Raw genomic sequence first — 22,803 nt, forward strand, 5'->3', positions numbered from 1 at the left:
TAAAAATATTATAATAATGTAACAGTGATGTAAACAAGACAAGGAATTACATTTGGATTGTTGTATCACCTCCACAAGGAACACAAAGCCTGGGTGGGAAACTGCTAAGGTGCAAATTACACAGTGAATGAGAGTAAGGGGAAACTGAGGAAAATATTACTTCATTCGTAGTTCATATGGACTCTAACCATAGCTATGCAGAATCCTATCTCTTTTTCTTACCCAGATAAAATTCTTATTCAAGTGCCACGGCAATTTTCCCTAAGTACACTGAAGCTACTACATACCTGTAAGTTTTGCCATTTGGAGGTTAGCATGTTAGGATACAAATTTAAAATATGCTGGCTTCTTTGCATTAAATCTTAACACACACCAAGTAGAAAGCAGCTTACTTGTTTTGCAAGAGAAATAAACTACTTCCACTTAGTTCACACTGAAGTGTTATTCACACCACCTACATACTGTGCTGAAGTTAGACAGTGAAAAAACTGCCCAAAGAGGCAAGCTGGTGCAGGGCAGCTGGTGGCCTGTAAAATCATATTGAAGCTCACTGAATGCAAATTGCCCTGTGCATTTCAACACTTTCACTCCTCATACTATCACTTGAACAGAAGGGAGCTAGCTCTGGTTTACTGAAAGGTGACATGACTTTTTAAAGGCATAATTAATTAAAAGGTAAGTTATTAAATAATTATGCAATTTAAAAGACATCAAATTTCCCAGAGTATGTGATCTAAAAAATATTTGTGCTGTGCTGTCTGCAAATAGTTTTAGAATGAAATGATTACAGAGGAGAGCATGAACAGATTTTGTACTCATTTACACAATGGAGTTGCTTCTGCCAACCATCAGTGTATCCAAGAACAAAACTGGGTTCCAGAATTAGAGATGTAGCTTGGACTGTGTAATTTCTTCTCTCTCCAAAATAATTTGGGGCTAATAAATCATATACTACTGTCTCATTAAATAGCAAAAAAATTCTGTGAAATTTAGGAGATAACAGCATAACACAACATGCCATGCTGTTCCACTTGCTTATAACGCTTGTAATATTCATCCCATCTGACAGCTCTTGTATTTACTGTTATTTACCTATATTTTCACTTTGTCTTCCTCAGAATTAGACCCTTTGATATAAACAAGTTTCTAATAGAAAAGACAACAGCCAAACAATTCGGTCAATATCAAAAATACGGTAAATTTCATGTTTTAAAAAAATACCTTTCAGTGGTATGGTTGCGGGAAAGAATGCTAGAAATATTCTAAATACTTCATTATTCTGTTAGAATTCCACAGTTTACACATATACAGTCCTTCAGAATTAAAACAGCCTAGTGTGATGGGAAGTCAAAAATCTCCACTGCTATACAAATGTAAAAAATAAAACTAAAGGAACTACACACAGCACCTATTTTAGAATTGTATCAATGGAACCTCCTCTCAGGTTCACAAGCAGACATTATCCTTCTTAAAAAAAATCCAATATGTAAAACTTTTATATCAAATCATTTTATACCTGGGCTAACGTTGCAATCTGTGGTTGTGCCTGTACTGTCATCTGTTGGGTTTCTGCCTCTGTAACGGCTGCATCTCCGCTCTGCTGGTTCTCTGCTCCAGATTCCATGGTCATTTAGTTACCTACAATCACAATATTTGTCGTAAGTCTTTGTTGGTATGCAATTCTATTATTCCTGGTGGACCTGGTAGCAATCGGTACAGCTGAATTCCCATTACCACCTATTATCTTCACTTGCTTATTAAAATGTTGCCAAACTACTGAGCATTAGGTAAAACTTTTCATGTCACGTGCCTGCCTCAGGTTGATTTTTCCATCTGTAATGTTTCCATAAAACCAGGTCCAGTCTCACCCAATATTGAGATCAGAAAAAAAAAATGTGTTTTGCTTATCACAAAAAAAATTGTTTGAGGAATTTTACTATGACAATCTACTACTTTCATTATTTGAAATAGTGACTTGCATTTTGTCAAGACAGGCACCGTCTCAGTGTCAAGGTGAAAATGTGCCATAATTAGGTCTCAGAAGCCTCCCCTGCCATAGCTCCCCTCCTCCACCTGTAGTTTGCAGATAATCAATAGCAATTTTTTGTGTATTGAGTGCTTAGTTTTCAGTGTCTTCACTCTGAACTATATATGCAGCATCTCCATGCAAATTCTTTCCATAACTGGACTCTGTATGGGCCTAAATCACACCAGTTTAGTCTCTTCTATTCCATGTTTATAAAATCAGTATAAACAATGCTGGAAGCCATTTCTAGATGAAATTTACTGCAAATAATTATTTCTATATTAAGAGGTACATAGTAGTTGTTCATGGCCTAAGTTTTGTATCCTACATAGCTCCTGATACATTTTTAAGTGATAACTAAGTCTAGATCACCAGAATACACAATTCTATAAAAAGAGGTTGCATAACTTCCAAAGAGAAGCACGTAGGCAGAGTGTAATGAATGTGAAATTCTGCACTGATCTGTGAAAATTTACAGTCTTCTTTAGATACTGATATGAAAGTATTTAATATGTAACAAAGAACTTCAAAATAAGATGATACAGCAATACAGCAGTATCAGTGTAACAAACAATACTAAAAACACAGAACATTGAATACCAAAAATAGTAAGAATGGGTATTACCTCCATATCCACAATACTAACCTCGCATGCTGCTCTGTGCTGCCCAATCTACTCATTTTTCTGCCTACCCTGGGCCACCACACCTCTCCTCATAGCTGGGGCAACAACAGCCAGGAAAGCACCTCTGCTTCAGCAAAGAGCCTGGAGGCAGAGCATGCTCAGATCTGCAGGGAGGTGGAAGGGAGAAGTCCCCGCTCCTTGCTGAACCTTACAGACCTACTGAGAAGAAAACTTAAGAAGCGCCAATACACGCGATAGTACCAGGACCACCGCTCAACCACTGCAGGCAGCCCTAGTACTCCGTGTGAAGAAAACCAACCCCTTCTTAAGAACCATAAAACATTTCCTTTTAAACACAAAGTTGCAGAAACGGTCATTTCAGTGCAAACTGTACTTTAAGGTTATTGGAAGGAGAATAGTCTTTGAAGGTATGTATTATACAAAAGAGTCACACTTTATCTTATGAAATGAACAAAACTAATTAAATCTAGCTTGTACTTAAACAGACAAACTATACTATTTTTTTGGGGGGGGGGGAGGGAAAGTTAAATTCTTCTATGCACCTAGAGTTTTTTTCTGTCTCTCACTGTTGCCATGATTTTGTTTCACAAAGAACAGGTACTACTCTTGACAAATACTCACAGACACACAGTATCTGTATGTATACACTGGTAATTTGGCAATGTAAAAAGTTCACTGTAGACTCAGTGAATTTAAGTAGTTTGTGAATTATAATTTTCACAAGAATTTCAAGACGAGGCTGTGGCCATGGCAATACTACAACCCTATTCTTTCCTACAGTACCAAGAATCTTTTCCCCGCTACATTTCATCTCCCCCAAAGCTGTAACTTCACAAAAGTTGCACTGCACTGTTTATAACATGCCTTACCAAACTATGCCTAAAGACTTCATTAACGACACCTAAGTGGTTTTCTATACCAACCCTGATGCACGAATTATATTTTAACTCTTAGTCATTCACGTTACACACCCAACTTTTTCTGAGTAATGTGCAATCTCAAAGGTACAAACTGCAAACCAGATTACTGTAGCTTCCCCTTTGATTTTTATCATTTTTGAGTAGCAGCAGTTTCATTACATTTTGGGGTGTATCAGCCAGTTCCTCAAAGGAAAACAAATGGGCAACTTTTTCTCAGTTCCTGCGTATGTATTGTGGTGACTCCAGGCAAAAGACCAGCTCCTCAGAACCATTCTAGGTGCAGAAGGCAGATCTTTGCAGCAGCACCATCTCCCAGCCAGTATTGAAAGGGAGCTTTTAAAAAACAAATTCTCAGCTATGAATTCAAATAGGTTGCGAAACAGGTAATGCTTTTGTTTTTCTAATAGAAAGTTGTGACTCAAGTGTGGAGTCAATTGCTAAACAAATGGGATTAGAAACACATGAAATGTGCAGTTGAGGAGTGTCTTGAATCATGTATTTAGCAATGTTCAAACAGGTAAACTGTGCCAAATTCCTCACGATAAATGGTAATGTTTTTGTAGGAAGAACTTCCCACCTTCTCATGCACTGTTTAGCAAAGCACCTGAAAGTGGAACATTATATTGTATCAGCACCTCTGATTTCACAAGCTTGGTTTCTACGCTTGTATCATTTTTTGCATATATATTATCAGCATATGCATTATCTGTTTGAAGTGCTCCCTCCTCTAGAATGCCAGCATTTGGGAAAGCAGCTGTTAACATGACTGGCAAACTCGCAGTTTCACTGAGTTTCCCACGTGAATTGCAGGTCTTTTGGTACAGGTGCTTAGTCTTGCGTTATCTGCACAAGCGCCAGTCCTTAGCCCCCTTCAAAGCTCTTAGCCCGAGGCCGAGGCCCGACAAGCTCCGCTGGCAGGGCACCCCAGGCAGCCTTGTGTTTGTGTGGGCGCTCAGACTTGCACCCTTTCGCTCCTCCTGCCCCACGCGCGGGCGCCCGCCCTGGCCCCTCGCACCGGTTCCCCCGGCAGTCACCGCTCTGGAGTTACGGACTGCAGCCGGGGACCTGGCGGCTTCCTGGCGGGAACGCGATTTTGGGGGCAGCGTGGGGTACGGGAGCGGACGAGCACACTTTCTCCCTCGCTCATCCCTTCCTGCTTCCATGCTACTGACCAAGTTGCTAAGAGAGGATACATACTTCCACTTCCAGAAGAAGTTAGCAGTTGCTATAGGTCACTTTGAACCAAGCATTCTTAATAAAAGTAAGCGAAAAACTACTCAGCTATTAACAAGAGCGGACACATACAAGATATACATACATGCCTATAATATCCCAGGTATGAACATCAATCACAGGTAAAAAGGCTGACAAGATTAGTTATTAGAGACAGTTTAACTCATCACTTTTATCTAATCTACAGTTTTATTTAACAGTTCAAAAGAATTAGCATTACTTAACATGCTTACTACTAGTTACTTGAAACTCCAGAGGTAAACAGCCAAACAGCAAACATTCAGCTGACACCAAATAATTTGTTTTAGCCAAATGAGTACTGAGAAAGAAGTTCAGTAGAAGGTAACTACTACTAGTGGAAGCAGAAGCTAGATGAATTTACGTGACAGCAGAAAACTGATGCTAACAAATACAAACAGTTACATAATGCATGGAGAATTCTCAAATATACACACTGTAAGAAAATCTAAATAAAACTGTATAATTAACTGCATGAATTTGGGACAGGGGCTTGGGCACTACTGCAGATAGTTCACTGAATTCAACTTAACATGCACCTGTGATAGGAAAAGCTAAAATGTTAGAATGCAAGGCTATTAAGATAGAGAGCAATGTTTAAAAATTAGGATACTTGTACAGAGGAGCCTACATCATCAGTTAGTTACAGCATAGAGGCAGGGACCCCATTTAAAAACGGATTCTGTGAAATTTGGGTGTTCAGAGAAAGAAAGTTATTTGAGGTAATGAAAATCCTTTGTATAGAGATGGGAAAGAATTCTGTTATTTACCTCAGAAAGAAGTGCTTCAAACATTAAAAATATATTTAAATTAGTAACAAGGAAAGCAAGCTGAAAACTTACACTTTCTCAACATAAGAATAGCGAAGTTTAAAGGTGGCAAATTTAAATTTATACATTTTTATTTTTATACTTTAACAAATTTCTATTTTAAAAAAATAATAAACAACTGATACTTCACATACTGCACAGACAGTACAGATTTGGTAACCCCTGTAATCTACATTAATTAAAGGAAGTGTCAATGCTGTGAATTCAGAGCATGAGTACAGTTATTTCTCCTCCCCACTGCTTACCGAACCAGGAAGATACAACTTTTTTTCTTCCCACACCTTTCATACCACCATCATTTTCACTCCTTAGTACTCACCTATCAATACTACTTTGGTCTCCCTAGGCTTTCTTACTTCTTTTAGTATCTCTCATCTCAAATATCCCTACAAACGCCGGCATCCCTTGTGAACACTCCACTCCACTTCCTGGGTTTCTCTCTACCTCTCTTCCCAGAGACTTTAGCTCACAAAAGCCACAGAACTTTCCTGCTCTACAGATGAAGTTAGATTTCTGTCTCAGGATCAGACTGAAGAAAAAAGGTTGAGGTCCTTTCCCAGACGCTGCCAAATCCCAGAACCGAAACACACTGCTGAGGCTGTTACGGAGAAGATGTAACCATCCATCCCCTTTCACACCTGAAGGAGGTCTGGAATGTCCCAAAGCTTTCTGCGTTCTTCAGTTGTATCAGCTGGCCTAACAAAACCTAACACCTCCCTCCTGCAAGCCTGCCTTTTCCTTTTTCCTGTCATGGCAACAGTGCACTGTTAAATTGCATAGGGATCATCATTAGCCATCAAATGTAACGACCCTCGGAGGCAGTATGGCTCAGTTCACACCTCTGTTTCTGTCACAGATCATCCCGTAACAAGCATTGCTTTAATAAGTCACACCCTTTGCAACTCTTTAAGGTCTCTTGTTCCTCCACGGCTGGATGAGGACTTCTATGAGAAGTACATGCCCAGGTTTTGAAGAACAACCCAAGAACCTCCAAAAGCAGGACGGATCAGAGAGCTGACCTAGGCCCCTCTGAGCCCTCTCTGTGCCATGTAAGCTGGTCACCCATTCACCCTGACATCACCTACAAAAGCCATCTTCATTGCCACATTCATTTCCTGATCTGGTTCAATACGTAGCCGCTCATGCTCACGGCAACTAAGTGCCAGGGCAGAGAGGGAGTTGAATGCGATCAAATAGCTTCTTCCAGTGAAAGTACAATGTTTACCTATTTACAGGGTAAGAGCACTAACTGCTTCAATATCTGCGGATATCTGTTCAATATCTGCGGATTAAGCTGGAACCGTATTTTCTGTCTTGCCACAATGCACTTAGAGCCCAAGAGGTCTATGCGTTTAAAAATAAATTTATTTGACTAGCTTCTTCAGAAACTTAGCCTGTTTTTTTTCATATGACTTTAAAGCACAGAACTCAGAAGAATCCAGAGAAGATGGGCTGAACATTTCCAAATATTTAAAGTTCTCAGCAGTCCAATTCAGCTCTTTCACATTGGATAAAATCTTGTTAAGGGCTCCTAAGGAAGTCTCTTTCAAGGAAGAAACGGGAAAGACCTATTCTGCAAATCTCAGTCTACAAAAGTTCTCCAGTAGAAAGCAAGATTCCTCGGATAACTCCTCCCTTCCTTGAAAAAAAAATCTTTAAACAGTGGTAGCTACAAACAAAGCTAAATTTATTAAAAAGATTATATTATTTCATAAAGCACTTTCCTTTTACATTTTTTTTCACAGCTTCTTGTTCTGAATCTGTGTAGACTTCTTTTTGCCCTCTTCTGTGTTCAATTCATGCTAACCTAACCTCTGGTATGAGATCAGTTCAAGGATGTTCACATAGCAAAATAAATATGATAGTACTTTTTAGTTTGGCAGTTTAACATCAGTGCCTTGTAACTATATGAATGCTGTGCATACTCCGCCCCTAGTTTCACTGGCTGTTCAGAGTTTTGGAAAGCTATGTCGAAGTGCGGAGGTAACACCTGTTTCTCAAGTAGTGCTTACTGAATTCTGTATTCTGATTTATTCATAGCAGGCATGTACAATTGCTCAGAAGGCAAATGCAGCTCCACAGTCTGAGGTTCCAGGAATTCAGCTCACTGTGTTTACTATATGTGGCTTCACAAAGCCACGGATCCATCATGAAAGCATTGAAAAGATCCTCAAACACTACTCTTGAATGCTGTTGTTTGTTTTCACCTTTTCAGTGTAAGGGCTAAGGACATTCACACGAAATCTGTAAACATTTCCTCTGTTACCTTGCAGCAGGGCAGTCCTTTCAGCAGTGACTGAGCAGCAGCTTTATGAATTCCATTCAATGATCGCCAGATTGAAAATGTTCAGAGACGAGCAATTTTATTTACAGCTAATGCAGGGAATTCCAAACAACCAGTACTAAATGCTCTACAGGACAAGACAGGCCCGTAATTATCTCCCTCTGTCCCTAATGACGATGGTGGGTTGACAATTTATTGCAATCTATACCAGAGTTTCACTGTCACCCTAAGCTGGCACTGGCACTGCCCCACTTCTTCGTGCCCTGCTCTCTCTCTGGGTGACAACAGACTGTGTGCCATACTGTCAACACAGCTTAGTTTGTCGATTCCTATTAAAACTACCTTTTACCACATTAGCTCCCTGAACCAGTTCACCGCACAGCTACTCAGTGTTTATACAGCCTCAGGGCTGGGCAGTACAGGGGCTGGGGAAAAAGCTTCCTTCATTGCCACGGCTGCCAGCTTGAAGTGCAAGTAAAAGACTTGCCTCAGTAACCAACTCCAGAAACGGAGATGATTCCTCAGACTACACACATTCGAACGCGACAATCAGGCAGGCAAACTGGAGAATAAAAAATGGAAAAATTCTTGTCACTGAAATTAAAATATCTGGTATCAAATTTAAAAGAAAAAATAAATCTCACTTTAAAGTGACCTTACACAAAGTGGAATTAAACTATCAGCTTAATACCTGTAATCTCAATTCTGCCTACATCACGACGCTCAGAGAAGTGTCTGAAAACATTCTGTTGACTGAACATACACTGTTAACAGCCAAAGCAAGTGATGATAACAATTTATTTTCATGTCTATTTGCACACAGTTCACAGAAGAAACGCAATCAAGAACCTTGATTATGTCTAACAAAGTTTTCTGGCTCACAATGGAGATGTTGGAAGAGATGTTGGGAGGAACATATGTTCCCAGCTAAACTTCTAGGGCAGTTATGGCTACATTTCCAGTATCAGTGAAAATTTCTCACACTTAAACAGACTTAGATATCTAAATGACTAAGGTAATGGAACAAATTATTTGCTTTACAGTTGTCCGCATGCTCCATCTCCCTTTCACAAAAGGAAAAGCAGCGTCAGATTTTAAAACAAAAGTAGAAGACCTAAAACCTGACCTCTGAGCTACGGAGTAGACCACACACATCAGAAATCACTTCTAGGTTTTATTTTTTTTATTAGCAGTAGCACAGTAAAGCTGACATTTCCCAGGAAGAAGGCGAATCAGTATGCCCACATGTTGCAGGTATAAATGAATGTTGCTTGAACATTCTTCACTGCTGGATTTTCTTGATTTGATTCTATACTGCTGTCATTGTACTAATAACTACATTTCCTGTCTTCAAGCTTTCTAAAAGGAGAAGAAAATCTAACTGTAATTAACTGCAATTTATTTCCTGTGTCAGAGATTTGATGAATGTAAGAGTAGGCAGCAAGTATCTGTATACGTATATAATTTAATTCAAGTTTAATCTATACTGTTTTACCTCACTTATATGCAGTCATCAAGGAATCTAACCAAATTACAATCATTCCCTTCAAGAATTTGAATCGAGCACTAAACAGAAAGAGGATCCACTCCCTTAAAAAAAAAATACATATTTCAATTCAACTGATAATACAACCTCCCTCTGCCTCCCCGCCATTTCCTATTTAAACCACAATACCTTACCTAATAGTCAGTATAGATCTTTTCTGAATTCACCAGTTTGCCAAGAAGCCCTCTAGAAGGTGTAGGGAGGAAATCAGAGCAAGCATTTCCTAAGATGTTTCCACTGAAAAACAAACGCCTCTCTACTGTCTTGTCGCCTTCATATTCAAAAATTCCCTCCAAATACTGTCAGACTAAAATGAATGCAAAAACAAATCCCAGAAAGGTTTAAAGTTGTTTGGTAACTCTTATTATTACTGAAGACACAGTCCATAAATATGTTTTATTTAGATATGTTTCACCCTTGCACTGAAAGCACTTAAGGTATTAAAAGACAAATTCACGTGCTTTGATTATGTCTATGATCCATAATATGAAAGAAAGAAATGTGTTAACTAGTAATAAATAGCTCTAGTAAGTATGTGTAGTTAAAAAGAAAGATCAAAAAATGTCTGCAAACTGAGATTTTAGAGAAAACAGACTTTTAAGGGTGTCCTGGACAGTATATACAAGTTATTCACTTGAAAGACTTCTTCTAAGTTGCTTGCTTCTAAGAATTTAGCACATCTTATAGTTCTTATAAATTTGTTACAAATTTTTTTCTCTATTTATAGTGTATTTACATTCAAATTGATTGCAGTTTACTACTGCAGGTTACCATCTTTTCTCTGACATTACTTTTTAAATATAAAAAGCACTTCATCTGCACCTTATACAGATTTCTTCTAATTCCTATTAACTGTAGAAATCTTACCATCTTACAAAAATGAAACTGTGTAAAAAAGGTATACACCTTTTTCCTCCATGTGTCCACTGAAAGCACTGCAGCTCACTTTGCTCTGTGAAGCTGTTGGTAACTCAATAAAAACTAAAAAACCTACATCTCACTGTGTCAATTTGTATGCAGACATTTTTAACATAACATAAAATATAGGCATCAGATGATTTTTATGATGGCATTTGGGAGCTGATCCTCCCAGTGAGTGTATCATCAACTCAAGCTCTTTGCGGTTGGTACAGGCCGAGTAAATTGCCAATCCCATTCAGCATAGCTGCAGCAATTAGGTTTATTTTCTGGTACCAATTCTTTTATCTTTGCCCAAACAATAGTAAGTGGAAAAGCGAGGAATAAAGACTTCATGAGATTTGAAGTTGTGACCTCTCAACACAGCTGACTGTAGTGACACAAAGCCAGACATCTCGCATTTGCACTTCCAACAGCTAATGCTAAACTGCAACAAACTCTAGTCTGATGGCAGTTTTTAATAAAAAAGGGAAGATACGATTGCATCTGTACTAAAACTAGTGAGAAAACTGTTTTATGACTTCAAAAGGCAGTCTCTAAGATGCTGTTAGACGCTTAGTAGCAGTGCTCGCTCCTGTGAACGGCAGGCACGTTCATATAGACAGGTGGGGATTGCATCTGCTCAGTCCATGGTCCAAGCTGGCTGACACGAATGAACTCCAGACTAAAAGCCATGTAGTATATTAATGTGGCCTGAACCCAAGTAATGTGAGTACAGCAAGGGGTATAACAAACTAACATCTCCATTCTGCTAACCAGGCACTGCACCTGAGCTAGTAAACCCTGCCTGTTAGCAAGGATTACTAGCTTGGGCTCAGCACCACACTACAGCAGCTTCATGACTCCTGCATTCGGGGGTGGGTTGCACCTGGCTGGCTCTGAGAGCACTCACCCATCTAGATATGCCCTACAAATTATCCTGTTGTGCTTGCTGTTCACTGAGAAGAGCCATGTTCTGGGCCACCTCCTTTCAAAGCATATACGAGCATTTGAAGGTCTTCTGGCAGGAAGAGCTAAAACAGCCCAGAATCACAGACAGGAAAGAGCCAATTCTGCAAACGAGCAGACACCTCCTGCCTCCCCAGTGAGCAGGAGAGTATGGGAGACGATGTCAGAGAAGAGGATTGTGTCCACACCAACAGTGGAGGTCGCATTTGGAGCAGAAAATGACGCCAAGGCAGCAAGGTTACGATCCATCGAAGGTGGTATGCATGTTCCTTTTTTCCACTGTGCAGACCTGTCAGGACTTGAGATTTCCTCTTGACCTGTGTCATAGTTATTTGAATAGGTATCTGCTTTTCTTCTTATGTATTTCTGCATCTTACGACCTTTTATTGCCCCATCAGTCATTCTGGCAGAGCATGACCCATTTAACTGCTGCAAGAAATATTTGAAAACATTCTGACATGTTGTAAGGATCTTTGTCCATGAGCCATGCAACCTTTACACATCCCAGATCAGAGGCACAAGCTGGAGGAATTGCTGCAATCCCAAATCCCAAAGTAATGTAAAATTCTGTAGGGAGAAACTCAGTACACATTTGCACTGAGTGAATGGTCATCTCTGAGGTGGGCAAACTACTGAAACTTGCACTGAACAAACAATTATAGGAACGACGACTGACTGCTCAAAAGAGCTACTGTCCTAGGAGTGAATTAGAGGGACTATGATGTAGTTGACTCAAACCAAGGACATTTAATAACAGTGTCTCCTGCATAATTTTGCTATACACAGAGATTCACATATTCTGGACAACTGGGTCTGTGGTAAATTGTTTAGGTAAAAAAATAAAGTATGGCTAATTTTAAAATTCTACAGAAGATCATCTAGCTCTCTCTGCTGCTCAGAGTAGAACAAGAACAACTTCTTAAAAAAACACAGCGCATTACACAGACTCACACCAGTCTGGTTAATCTGAATGCTCCAAGTCCAAGGGCTACGAACAAAACATGTGGCAATCTTGCACCTCTAACAGAGAAATCACCTCAATGCAAATGCTTCCTTAATTGTAAGTTTAAATTAGGTATCAGGTGTGATTTAATGGAAGCATATGTAGGAACACTACAAAAAGAGATATCCATAGAAACACGTTTATTATTACCTGAAATCTTTCAATTCCGAAGTAATTCATTTCTAGAGTCTGGATTAATTTCAGAGTGTGAAAATATACCATACACTTCACATTTATACTTACTGTACGGTAAGACCAGACTGAAAAATCTGAGAGATTACACTGATTAAAGATGACATTCTAATGCAAAACGAGTGCAAATTTGTATTTTGAAACCTCATCCTCTAGAAAATCCTTGAAATTCTGAAATAAGTATTTCTTTCCTCTTTCTTTTATGAGGGAGGGCAACTCTCAGTATTTAACACTGTTCATTCAGTCCCTTAATACATTACATTAGATACCTGAATTTCATCACTCACTCATCTTGTTCCTGTAAAAACAGAACAGAACCAAAAACCTGAGGTTTGGCTGCTGTAGGCCACCTCAGCAAAACACTGCAGATTGAAAAGGGTCTGATGCTGAAATTCTAAAGTGGTCAAGACTACACTTGTTCTCATATCATTCTGCAATTTTAGAGAATTATCAAGTCAGTTAAATTCAGGGCAAGTACATCAAGTTTTAGGCAATATCAACAGTATAATTAAACTTGACAAGAGAATTTCATGCAACAATTTGTGTCTGTGCTGTGATTTTGTCTATTGACAAGAAGGTACAGCTCCATTTGAATGCTTCTAACCCACTTTTGAATGTCAGTGGCTAAAGAAACCATGCATAAGAAAATGCTTCTTCATGTATTTATGCTGCAGGTTTATAAGCATAAAGTATATTAAAAAAAAAACAGTGTTCATTCTGTTTGGTGCTTGGAACATATGTAGCATTTCTACAGTTCAACCCACAGGGTAAGAATATGAAGTTATATAACTTGATAAATACTGAAAAATCTTGTTTAAAAAACTTTTAGAGTTGAGAAAGAAAACACAACAAAATGGATGTTTCAGATCACTGTTTTCACTGTTTTATTAATGGATTACCATGAGAACTGCTCATCTGAAAATAAGACAGACTGAACTATTTATACAAGGCTGATAATAACCAGATATAAAACCAAATATCTGAAATGAACTCAAAATAGCCAAAATCTCCAGAAGCAACATACTTTTTGTTATCACTTAAGAGTTTTGTTTCTTTTTTAAAGATATAGTAAAGAAAAACTTTATTGCTTCAGTGCTCTCATGTGAAAACCTTTTTTCAATTATTTCTGAAGTTAGAGTGCTACAGTAGAATATATCCCAGATATGCATAACAAAAACAGCACCTTCTTAAAAACCTCATGCTTGTCCAGCTTCTGCATACTTCCTATTCACAAAATTTATTGCAGTATCAAAACCAAAAGGGCTGGGGCTTAAGCCACAGCTCAGACTTGAAAATATTTTAAACACAGCTATATCCTAAAATTGCTCTGGCTTTATCAGTTATACTGGAAACAGAATCAGTAGTGCTTGGTCAATCAGCACAGGTCTTGGAAGCAACAGCAGACACGTATATCTAATGTAATGCACAAAGATTAAATCTATAACCTACTCCTTCCCTGCAAAACAACCAAAACTAAACAGTGACCAAATCTTCTACTAAAACAATTTTGGCTGCTATCACCTGAGTGGATTTTTATTTTTCATGTATATTTGTGTATGTTTACTTGGTTTATTTTTCATGTATTTTTGTCTCAGCAGCACAGGAAAGCCTCTTAAATGAGAAAAATCTTTCCTATGTTCGCCTATGTTTCCTACGTTTGCCATTTATCTGCATGAGTATCACCTCCATAACAAAGAAAAATTTACCTTGTTTTTTTATATACTTCAGCTGGATTTTAAGAACTGAATTACCCGTGGGTAACACAGCTGCCTTGGTGGAACAGAGACGTGACTGGCAGGTAACTCGGAAGGTCAGAACCGTGACCATGAATAGGCAGTGGGAGCCACTGGTGAAACACCAGGCGTGGGAGAAAGAAACAGAATGTCTCTTGCATTAGGTTGTCTCATAAAAAAAGAGAATCTTCATTTTACTTTCTGCAACTAAAACCTTACAAGAATTTCTGTTGGCAGCAGTGCTATCTCAGGCTCTGCTTCCCTATCCTTTCTCTCTTTCTTTTTTGTACTCTTACGACTGTCTGTTGGGCTGTGTAATAAATGGGACTAAGAAAGCAATTTGGACATAAACAGACCAGAAGATGCAGGTTATTTTTAGCCTAGACCAACTCCCTGATCCATTTTACCTCACAGTCTCCCAAACAGCCGTACCAGTGCTAATGGTACAGGGATAGGAACAGAGGAAGTGAGGCAGAGTCTGCTTAAGCCAGGCCTGCCATTGAAAGTAAAGTATGTCAAATCACAGACACAGTGAATTGAGAAAGAGATCAAAAAAACTAAACATTTATATTCTGCGATGTGATTATTACTATGTTACTGATGACTCTGCTTAACAGGCGGAGGCTGAAAATGAGATGATCTTTTTTTATGTAGTCCACGTTAGCTTTCTGAGGACCAGGCAGAGAGCTGCATTTTCCAAACAGCTCCATCTCCAGCAGAGCAGCCGCTTTGTCACAATAGTTCTTCCTCTGCTGAGCCTGGAATGATGTGCACTACCTACACAATCCATTTTAACCTTCTGGTCCAGCATTCGTGCGAATACAGTCTGAGCCACAATTATTATTTTAAAACCAGAAAGAGAGGCCAAGTCATTTGTCACTTTCTCATAACAGTAAAACCAAAGCTAGCTTAACAGCTAGGAACCCTGTGCCAACTGTTGGGAAAGACTGCCCAGATTTATACTAAGATGTTGGTCCTGGAGCACTTCTGGAACTGTGTCTTTCAATTTAGGCTTGGTTAAAAACATGTTATATACAAATCTTCTCACGTGACTGAGCTCTTCATAAAGAGAGGGATTCAGTGGTTACTCTGATCCAACTTCTTGATAAGACTAAAACCTACCTTTGATGAGGTGTAGCTAGTTCAACCACACAGATGTCACCAGGCTTTTAAGAAGGGGAAATTCCCCTCTCATGCTTTTTTCTTCAACTGAAACGCTTAGCATGCTACAGCTTGTAGCAAAGACAAACTGACACGGCTCTGATCACCATGGACAGAGCCCATCTCTTTCGCTTGGAAACCAATCTGTGCTGCAGTTCCATGAGGCGAGTGAACCGACCTAACAGCACTCTGCTGCTGAAGGGGCAAAGTTGCGTTCCTTCTTCCTTTTCCTAACGTCTCACTCAGATTCTGCACCAGTGCTGGGGCTAAAAGGATCTGAATCACAAACTGATCCAACTCACGCATACAAAAGAAAACTCACCTGACAAAAAAAAAATAATAATAATAAAAAAATCCTGGATTAGTGATTTGAACTGACTCATTAGATTATACAACAAACACTGCAGTCAGTGTAAGTGGTGGGCCAGCACCCCACAACCAGGAGCAGGAGAGAAGGAACGTATTTGTCTTTTGAAAGCAACAATCAGTTGTATCAGCTCAGTTGAAACCACAGCAATAGACTTCTGATGGTATTATTCTGTAGCAGGAGGGGACAGTGCATACTGCCCTTTTCACTTCTCCCCTCCCTTGGTATGTCCCAGAATTTTCCTAGCAGCATAAAAGAGAAAAAATCCAACGAGTTTCACAAAGAGGGGCAGAAGTCCTACCTTTATAGTAACACCTTAGGCTTTCCCAAGAGAAAGCCCTCTACAGCATATGAAGGCACAAATTTACCAAGTGCTCATATTCCGTATCACTTGGAGGAGTGGATGTGCACCAGGAGAGTTTGAGGCAGGGCCAGCTAAACAGAGCCAGAGGAGGATTCAGCAGAAAAAGGCAAGGAAATGTTTTCCTTCTTTTGTTCCATAGGTTTGAAAGATAAACTAGATGGGAAAAAATTTTACATTCAGTCCTAGAAGAGATGCAAGGGGCAGGCTGCCAGCAAATTGCACTGATGTTTCAATAGCAGTAGAGAATGACAGAAGATTTACAGTAGCATCTACCAGAAAGATGCCTGTAACATTGGAACCAAAATGTCCAGGAGGTTGTACAGGAGTTAGAGAGATGATTAAGAAAAACACATCTAAGGGGAGCTGAGAGAACACACATGAGAGGTTAGAAGTTAGAGCTGATGAACAACAAAACACGTGAGAATGGGGCTGAGGACATGAACATAACCGATAAAAATATACAAGATAAAAAGTGCTTGAGCCAAGTACACAAGTGGTGCAGCAAATTATATGTGTATATGGCACTGACATTTGGGAACAGCTGTTGCTCATGTTCGTTTACTTACATTTAACACATGCAGGAACTTAAACTTAGATGAATGACCCAGCACCACAACAGAAAGAAGCACAACAGGATCCATGTCATCCAATCATAGTTATAGATGCAGGAATAATTTAAAAAAAATGTACACAGGCTGCATCTCCCCCCCTTTTAGCAGCATTGCTGTTTAAACTGCTCTTATCTTCCTGTTCATTGCAGTCCCACCCCTTCCCTGATTATGCTGGTACAGCGACCATGCAGCCATGCAGCAGCCTGGGAAGGGAATGAGCCAGGTGAAAAATAATCAAGCTCCCCAACCCTCACCCCGCTGCATCATGCCTGTCAGGTTTACAGGCAGTAGCACAAGCATTTGTGCTACTGCAATGGAGAAGACATGAACAAATGGCCAGACGTGGTGATTGCTTAAGCCAGTAATACTGTCCAAAAAAGGGTATGTGGAACCAGTTTCAGTCTGTCAGTCAGTACATAAGCTGCAGGAATTCCTGATTTTCTCAGGCTACCATACCATGCAACTTTTACTCCTAAAGTTAGACTCTTCTCAAGGAAAGAACCTGCTCTTTTCTAAGTTTAGAAAGCTATCTGAAATTTTCTCTTCACAAGATGAAAACAGGACCCAGTTTTACAGTTGTTCTAATTAGGAAAAAGTAATAAAAAATTGTTGACAACCTCATCAACCAACCAAGCTACCACTGGCACAACACAGAGAGGATCAGATATAGATTTTCACAAACCACTTGTTTGGGGGGAGGGAGGGAAGGGAAGGACAAGTGTGAAAACGTCAGAGATAGGCATTTATGTTTCAATTTCCTGCATGGAGATAGCTTTAAAATAGTTCATTACAGGGCTTCCTGCAGCTCTGTCTGAAGTAGCTAGTGCTGGCCAATCTCAGAGACCAAATTGACAAGTAATGAAGTCCAGAACAGCAATTGGCAGGACCCGTATCTTTGGAATTATTTTCACATCTTCCACCTGATAGTCTCAGATTCACGACAAATATCGAATCTCACGATATTCGTGAGATGCTTATTATCTTAAGGCATGAAAAAAACACTGTACCTATGCAGTTTGCTCCAAATCACTGAGATTACGTGTGTGTGTGTGTGTGTGTGTGTCTGTGTGTGCGCAGACACATACAGACACAAATTTCCTCTAAATTTTCTACCCTCTCCCCTTAAGAGGCTCTTCTACCATCTGCTGTTTTCTTTTCCCTCTACTCCTCACAGGATACTCTAAATCCAGCACTGCCAGAAAAAACAGCAGCAGCATGAAATGTGAAAATCCTTGTCTGCTTCCAACTGCTGCTTTACCTAACATTCCTAAAAGAGCCACTAGGCCCAAGCACGTCTTCGTCTTCTCCACAGCTCTCAACACTGTTTTACAAACATGCAAGAATGGAAGGTGCAGAGCTTGCTCTCACTCGCTTTTCTAATTGTGGTACAATCAAGTGGTTTAAAAGCTTAAGAATAAAGTAGGTATGAACAACTTAACAGCTGGGAGAAACAGAAAGAAAATCATTACCCAGAGAGAGTGCCTGGATTTTCATAATTACTATGAAATGTGACCACACAGACTGTAGATGAGGCAACGTAATTTTTGATTTAGAGAAAAGAATCACTGAGCTGTCATGGAACTTCAACTGTATGCAGGCAGGACATCAGAACGCTCAAACCAAACCCAACAGGGTTGTTTTTGTTCGTGACTTTTACTGTTATTTTCCATGAAAATAACTTTAAATTACAGGCAGAAAGGTAGCTAGGCCTTGTCACTGCAAAAAAAAGCCTTGAGAAGTGTGACATGAGTAACTGATCTCCACTTGCTCACAGAGATCCTAAAATAGAGGTAAAGTATGAATATCCCATTTGTTTCTCATGGGTGTCAAAATAAATTCCTAGTCAGGGCCTTATCTACTATCAAAATTTACACCTATAGAGCTGTAGCTGCAACTATGCAAGAAGAGGCTATTTACTTCTTATTGAAGTAGAACAGCTACTTTTCAGATTAAGATGAGCTACTAAAGAATATTTTATATTTGATACCAGTACCAGCAATAGCTACGCTGGTGCAAGTTTCCAGGAAGCAGACAGACTGATGACTTGACAGTCTAAATTAGCTGTTTCTAAATTTTTTGGATCTAACAGACCCCTCTCCCCTTTCAGACCTTTCCTCCTCCCAGAGCAGTAGGAACCCTTCTACTTCCCTTTCCCAAAAGTATGGGAAAACAACAGCCATTTAGACCAGATGCAGATGATTTATTGCAGAGTTGGATACAAACATTAACGTACTAATCTAAACTTCAATTATTACTGTTTGTTCCACCAGTGAAATTAAAAAAAAAAATCATTATTATACTCTACTTTCCTACATCCAAATATTTCATTTTACGTCACTCATAAGTGATGCTTGACAAATACATTATTACCTTCCTACTCCCTTTTCTCTCTGATCACTGAAGATACAAAGTTTATAGGGAGATGCAGGGAATAGGGTTAGAAAACGTTGATTTGAGAGTCTTCCACTCTATCACAAAATAGAATGGTTCAGGAACAAATAAAATGTTATGTTTCCAAAGCCACAAAATAATGACATGCAAAAGTTTACTGTCACATTTTTGTATTTAAAATGAAGTGAATAGTCCATCAAACCAAAAATGAATGAATTACACCAGACACTATGTTCTGTTTAATCACTATCAATGGCTGCATTGCTCACTGAAGTCCACAGATGTCCATCAACCAACTGCAACTTTAGTAACCCTCTTCTCATGTTGATATTTTTCAGAGTGAATTGACGTAGAACACTTTGGCTTTCATTTTAACAGAAGTGGTGAAAATGACAGAACAAATACACGTGAGAAAGGACAGCCTATCTAGACGCTTGCACAAATCACACGTACCTATTTTGAATATAGGAACGTATTTCAGGGACTTCATGTTTTAGATTAAAAACCTATGTTTGATGACACAGGGAAAGGGAGCAGGCAGAATCTCAGAACTCCAGTATTTTAAAATAAAATGCTTCATGCTCATAAAAGAATTGAAAAGAGATATCCAGCATTTTCAAATAAGTTTCTAGTCTTTTATTTAAGAACTAGGAAACTTGTTTCCAGTCCCCCAAAGAAACAATTTTCATGGTAAGTGTTATTCCAGAAGCAGGAGATTACATAGATGCATCCCAATATTTAAGGAGGAGGGTAGAAAAAACAACAACAACAAAAAAGTGTTTTTGGAAGAAAAAGTCACATGACCTATTATTTTTTTTTTATCCTTGTATATACTTTTGAAAGGTATAAAAATCTTTGGTTAAAAATCCATTTTTAAAAAAGATGCAGAAAGCATCTTTACACAAAGATACAGAAACCGAGGTTCTGCAAGAGTAAATAAAGTCAAAATAGCATCTTCTATTCTAGACAATCAGGTGGGGGGAAAAAAGGCCCACAGCAGCAGCAGTCAAAGGCAAGGTAAGACTGGTGGAACGTGGTGAGGACAGTTTAGCTGACACTTGCTATTAAAGCACTGACAGAGGTCAAACCCTGCTCGTTTGTGCAGCACTGAAGAGTCCGTGGAAAACTGGCAAGAGCAAACCCCAAACCGAGATTCACCGGCCACGGCCGGGCTCAAGTTCGCTTTCAGATAAAAATACTAACAGGAAAGAAACACGCTGCAAAAAAGTATCTTTGTTATGTGATCTGTGCGTTCGCCTTAAGGATCTTCCCTCCAGTATTTTAACGGCACGCGGTGTTGGGTGACCAAGTAAGCTCACCGGTTTTACAGCCTCCAGTGCGCGTAAACCACCGAAATCAAATGCCGGCCCAAACTTCAGTGCACGGTTTTTATTAAGAACTTCTTGTTACAGAGCCTAAGAGCACGTTACACGGAGCCTAGGAGCCCCCCGTGGGTGGTGGTGTTGTTGCTGTTGTAGTAACTGCGAGAGTTTATTTATTTTTACAGCACGCTCGGGTCGCCGGGAAGTGAAACTCCTGGGCAGGGAGGCGGCAGCGGGCGCGGGCCGGCGGCCGCCGCCGAGGCCTCGCCGGCCGGGAGGCCGCGCTCGCCCTGCCCTGGGCAGCGACAGGCAGGCGGCGGCGGCGGGGAAAATAACAACGATGGAAAAAAAAAAAAATCAGTGAACAGGGACCCCCGCGAGGAGGTGAGGTGCGCTGCGCGGAGGGGGGAGAGGGCGGGCGGGCAGCCGCCGCCTCTCCCCCCTCGCCGTCTTCCTCCTCCGCCTCCTCCGCGGGGCCGGGGGGCGCGATCCCCCCTTCCCCGCCGCGCCGAGCGCCGCCGCCGCGCCGTGGCGGCCGCCGCCGCCGCCGCCGGGGCCGGCTCCCATCCGCCATTATCCTTTGTTCGCGGCGCGGCGGCGGCGGGGATGTTGCAGGGCTCGGCTCCATCTTTAAAGCGGGCGCCCCTCCCGCTGGCGGTGCAAGGCCGGGCCCCCGCGTCCTGCCGCCCGGCGGCTCCCCCTGGTCCCCGCCGGGCTCCATTTCCTTCCCTCCCCCCCGCCCCTGTTTGCTGGGCGCCTTCCTCCTCTTACCGGTTACCAGGCTGCTCCGTCACTGCTTTCGTTCGCGCCTAGGATCTCGCCGCAGTTTTATTCTCTCCCCCACGTAACACACCGCGTCAAACTACACCTCCGCCGCGTCACTCACACACACACAGGCGCTCCCAGCCCGGCGACAGGCAGGCAGCGGCCGACTGAGGAGCGCCAGCCAGGGAGCAAGCGCCGAGCGCGCCGCGGCCGCGCACGGAAACCGCCGAGCGCTCACGGAAACCGCCGAGCGCGCGGCGGGCGGCGGGAACGGCCGAGCGCGCCGCCGGCCCCCGCGGAAAGAGCCGAGCGGCCGCGGAAACGAACGAAGCGCCCCGGAGGGGCGGCGGAAAGAGCCGAGCGGCCGCGGAAGGCGCGAACGGCGCTTCCGCCCGCGGCAGCCCGCGCGGAAAGCAGCGAGCGGGGCCGCGCCGGGGGGGCGGCGAAGCGCGGGCAGCCGGGCCGCGCCGCCCGCCCGCGGGGCGCCGGCCTCCCGCGCGGCCCTGCCTTCCCCACGCACGCCGCGGCCCGGGCAGCCCCCCCCTGCGTCCCCGCGGGTCGGCAGGGGCGCGCCTCGCCTTCCCGGCAGGTCCCCAGCCGCCGCTGCGCCTGTCCGCTACGGCGCTCTCCCAGGACCTCCCTCTGCAGCACCAGCGGGCCCCTGAGACTTGCCCCTAAAATCTTCCAGCCGCCCCTCGTGGTCTCCACAGGCAGGACATGGCAGACATGGGGTCTCCACAGGCATGACACGGCGGGCGAGGTGTCCCCGCAGGCACGACATGGCGGGTGGGGTCTCCACAGGCACCACATGGTGGACATGGTCTCTGCAGGCACAGACAAGCCCCTGCCCACCCGTGGGGAAGCGGGGCAGACTGCCCCCCACCCCCAGGCGGTGGGGTCGGGGGCCGAGGTGCGCTTGGGGATGTGGCTGACGTGGTGGGCATGGTGCCCACACGACATGGCGGACGCGGTGTCTGCAGGCACGACATGGTGGACGTGGTGTCCGCAGGCACGACATGGCGGATGTGGTGTCCGCAGGCACGACATGGCGGACGTGGTGTCCGCAGGCACGACATGGCGGACGCGGTGCCGTCCCAGACCCCGAGGCCTCCTCGCTGCCCTGGCGCAGTGTGGGCTCATCTCGCCCCTCCTCAGCGCTCCATGGCCACCAGCTCTCTGCCCGGAGCAGCCTTCCCATCCCCTCCCGACGTGGCAACATGCCCACGTCCTTCCTTCAGGTCGCCCCTTGGCCTCTCCGGCTCCACAAGCCCCGTTCGTGTGGGCAAGCGACCGAGCAGTGAGCGGTGATTTTCGGAGCAGCCCCTTCCCGGCCCCACGGGGGTCTCCATCGGCCAACGCTGTGTCCGCACTTGGTCGCCTCTCCTGGAGGGACGGCTGCGTGCCCGAGCGCTGGGCGCGTCGAGCGGGAGCTGGCGGCCCTGGTGGAAAGGGACAGCTGGGTCAGAAGAAAGCGCAATTTGTTGCGTGGGACCTCAAGATGGCACTGCGTGACCAGATTTGAAGC

The 22,803-nt window shown here is 42.5% G+C and overlaps 1 protein-coding gene across 3 annotated transcripts in view; it reads right to left on the reverse strand.

Annotated features, from left to right (window-relative positions):
* The window catches only part of CREB1 (cAMP responsive element binding protein 1), a 40,396-nt gene extending 18,923 nt beyond the window's left edge, over nucleotides 1–21,473 (reverse strand). For 2 of the 3 annotated variants that reach the window (XM_062578169.1, XM_062578168.1), the window contains exons 1-2: nucleotides 21,285–21,473; nucleotides 1,517–1,638 (exon numbers count right to left, since the gene is read on the reverse strand). In XM_062578169.1, the coding sequence (XP_062434153.1) occupies nucleotides 1,517–1,630 (114 nt within the window). In that variant the 5' untranslated portion in view covers nucleotides 1,631–1,638; nucleotides 21,285–21,473. Of the gene's footprint in view, nucleotides 1–1,516; nucleotides 1,639–21,284 lie in introns of those variants that run through there. The other variant, XM_062578170.1, reaches the window with a different exon arrangement.
* Nucleotides 21,474–22,803: the final 1,330 nt, after the last annotated feature.

Source organism: Rhea pennata, chromosome 6 (genome assembly GCF_028389875.1).
Source record: "Rhea pennata isolate bPtePen1 chromosome 6, bPtePen1.pri, whole genome shotgun sequence".
In the NCBI taxonomy this organism is placed as follows: Eukaryota; Metazoa; Chordata; class Aves; order Rheiformes; family Rheidae; genus Rhea; species Rhea pennata.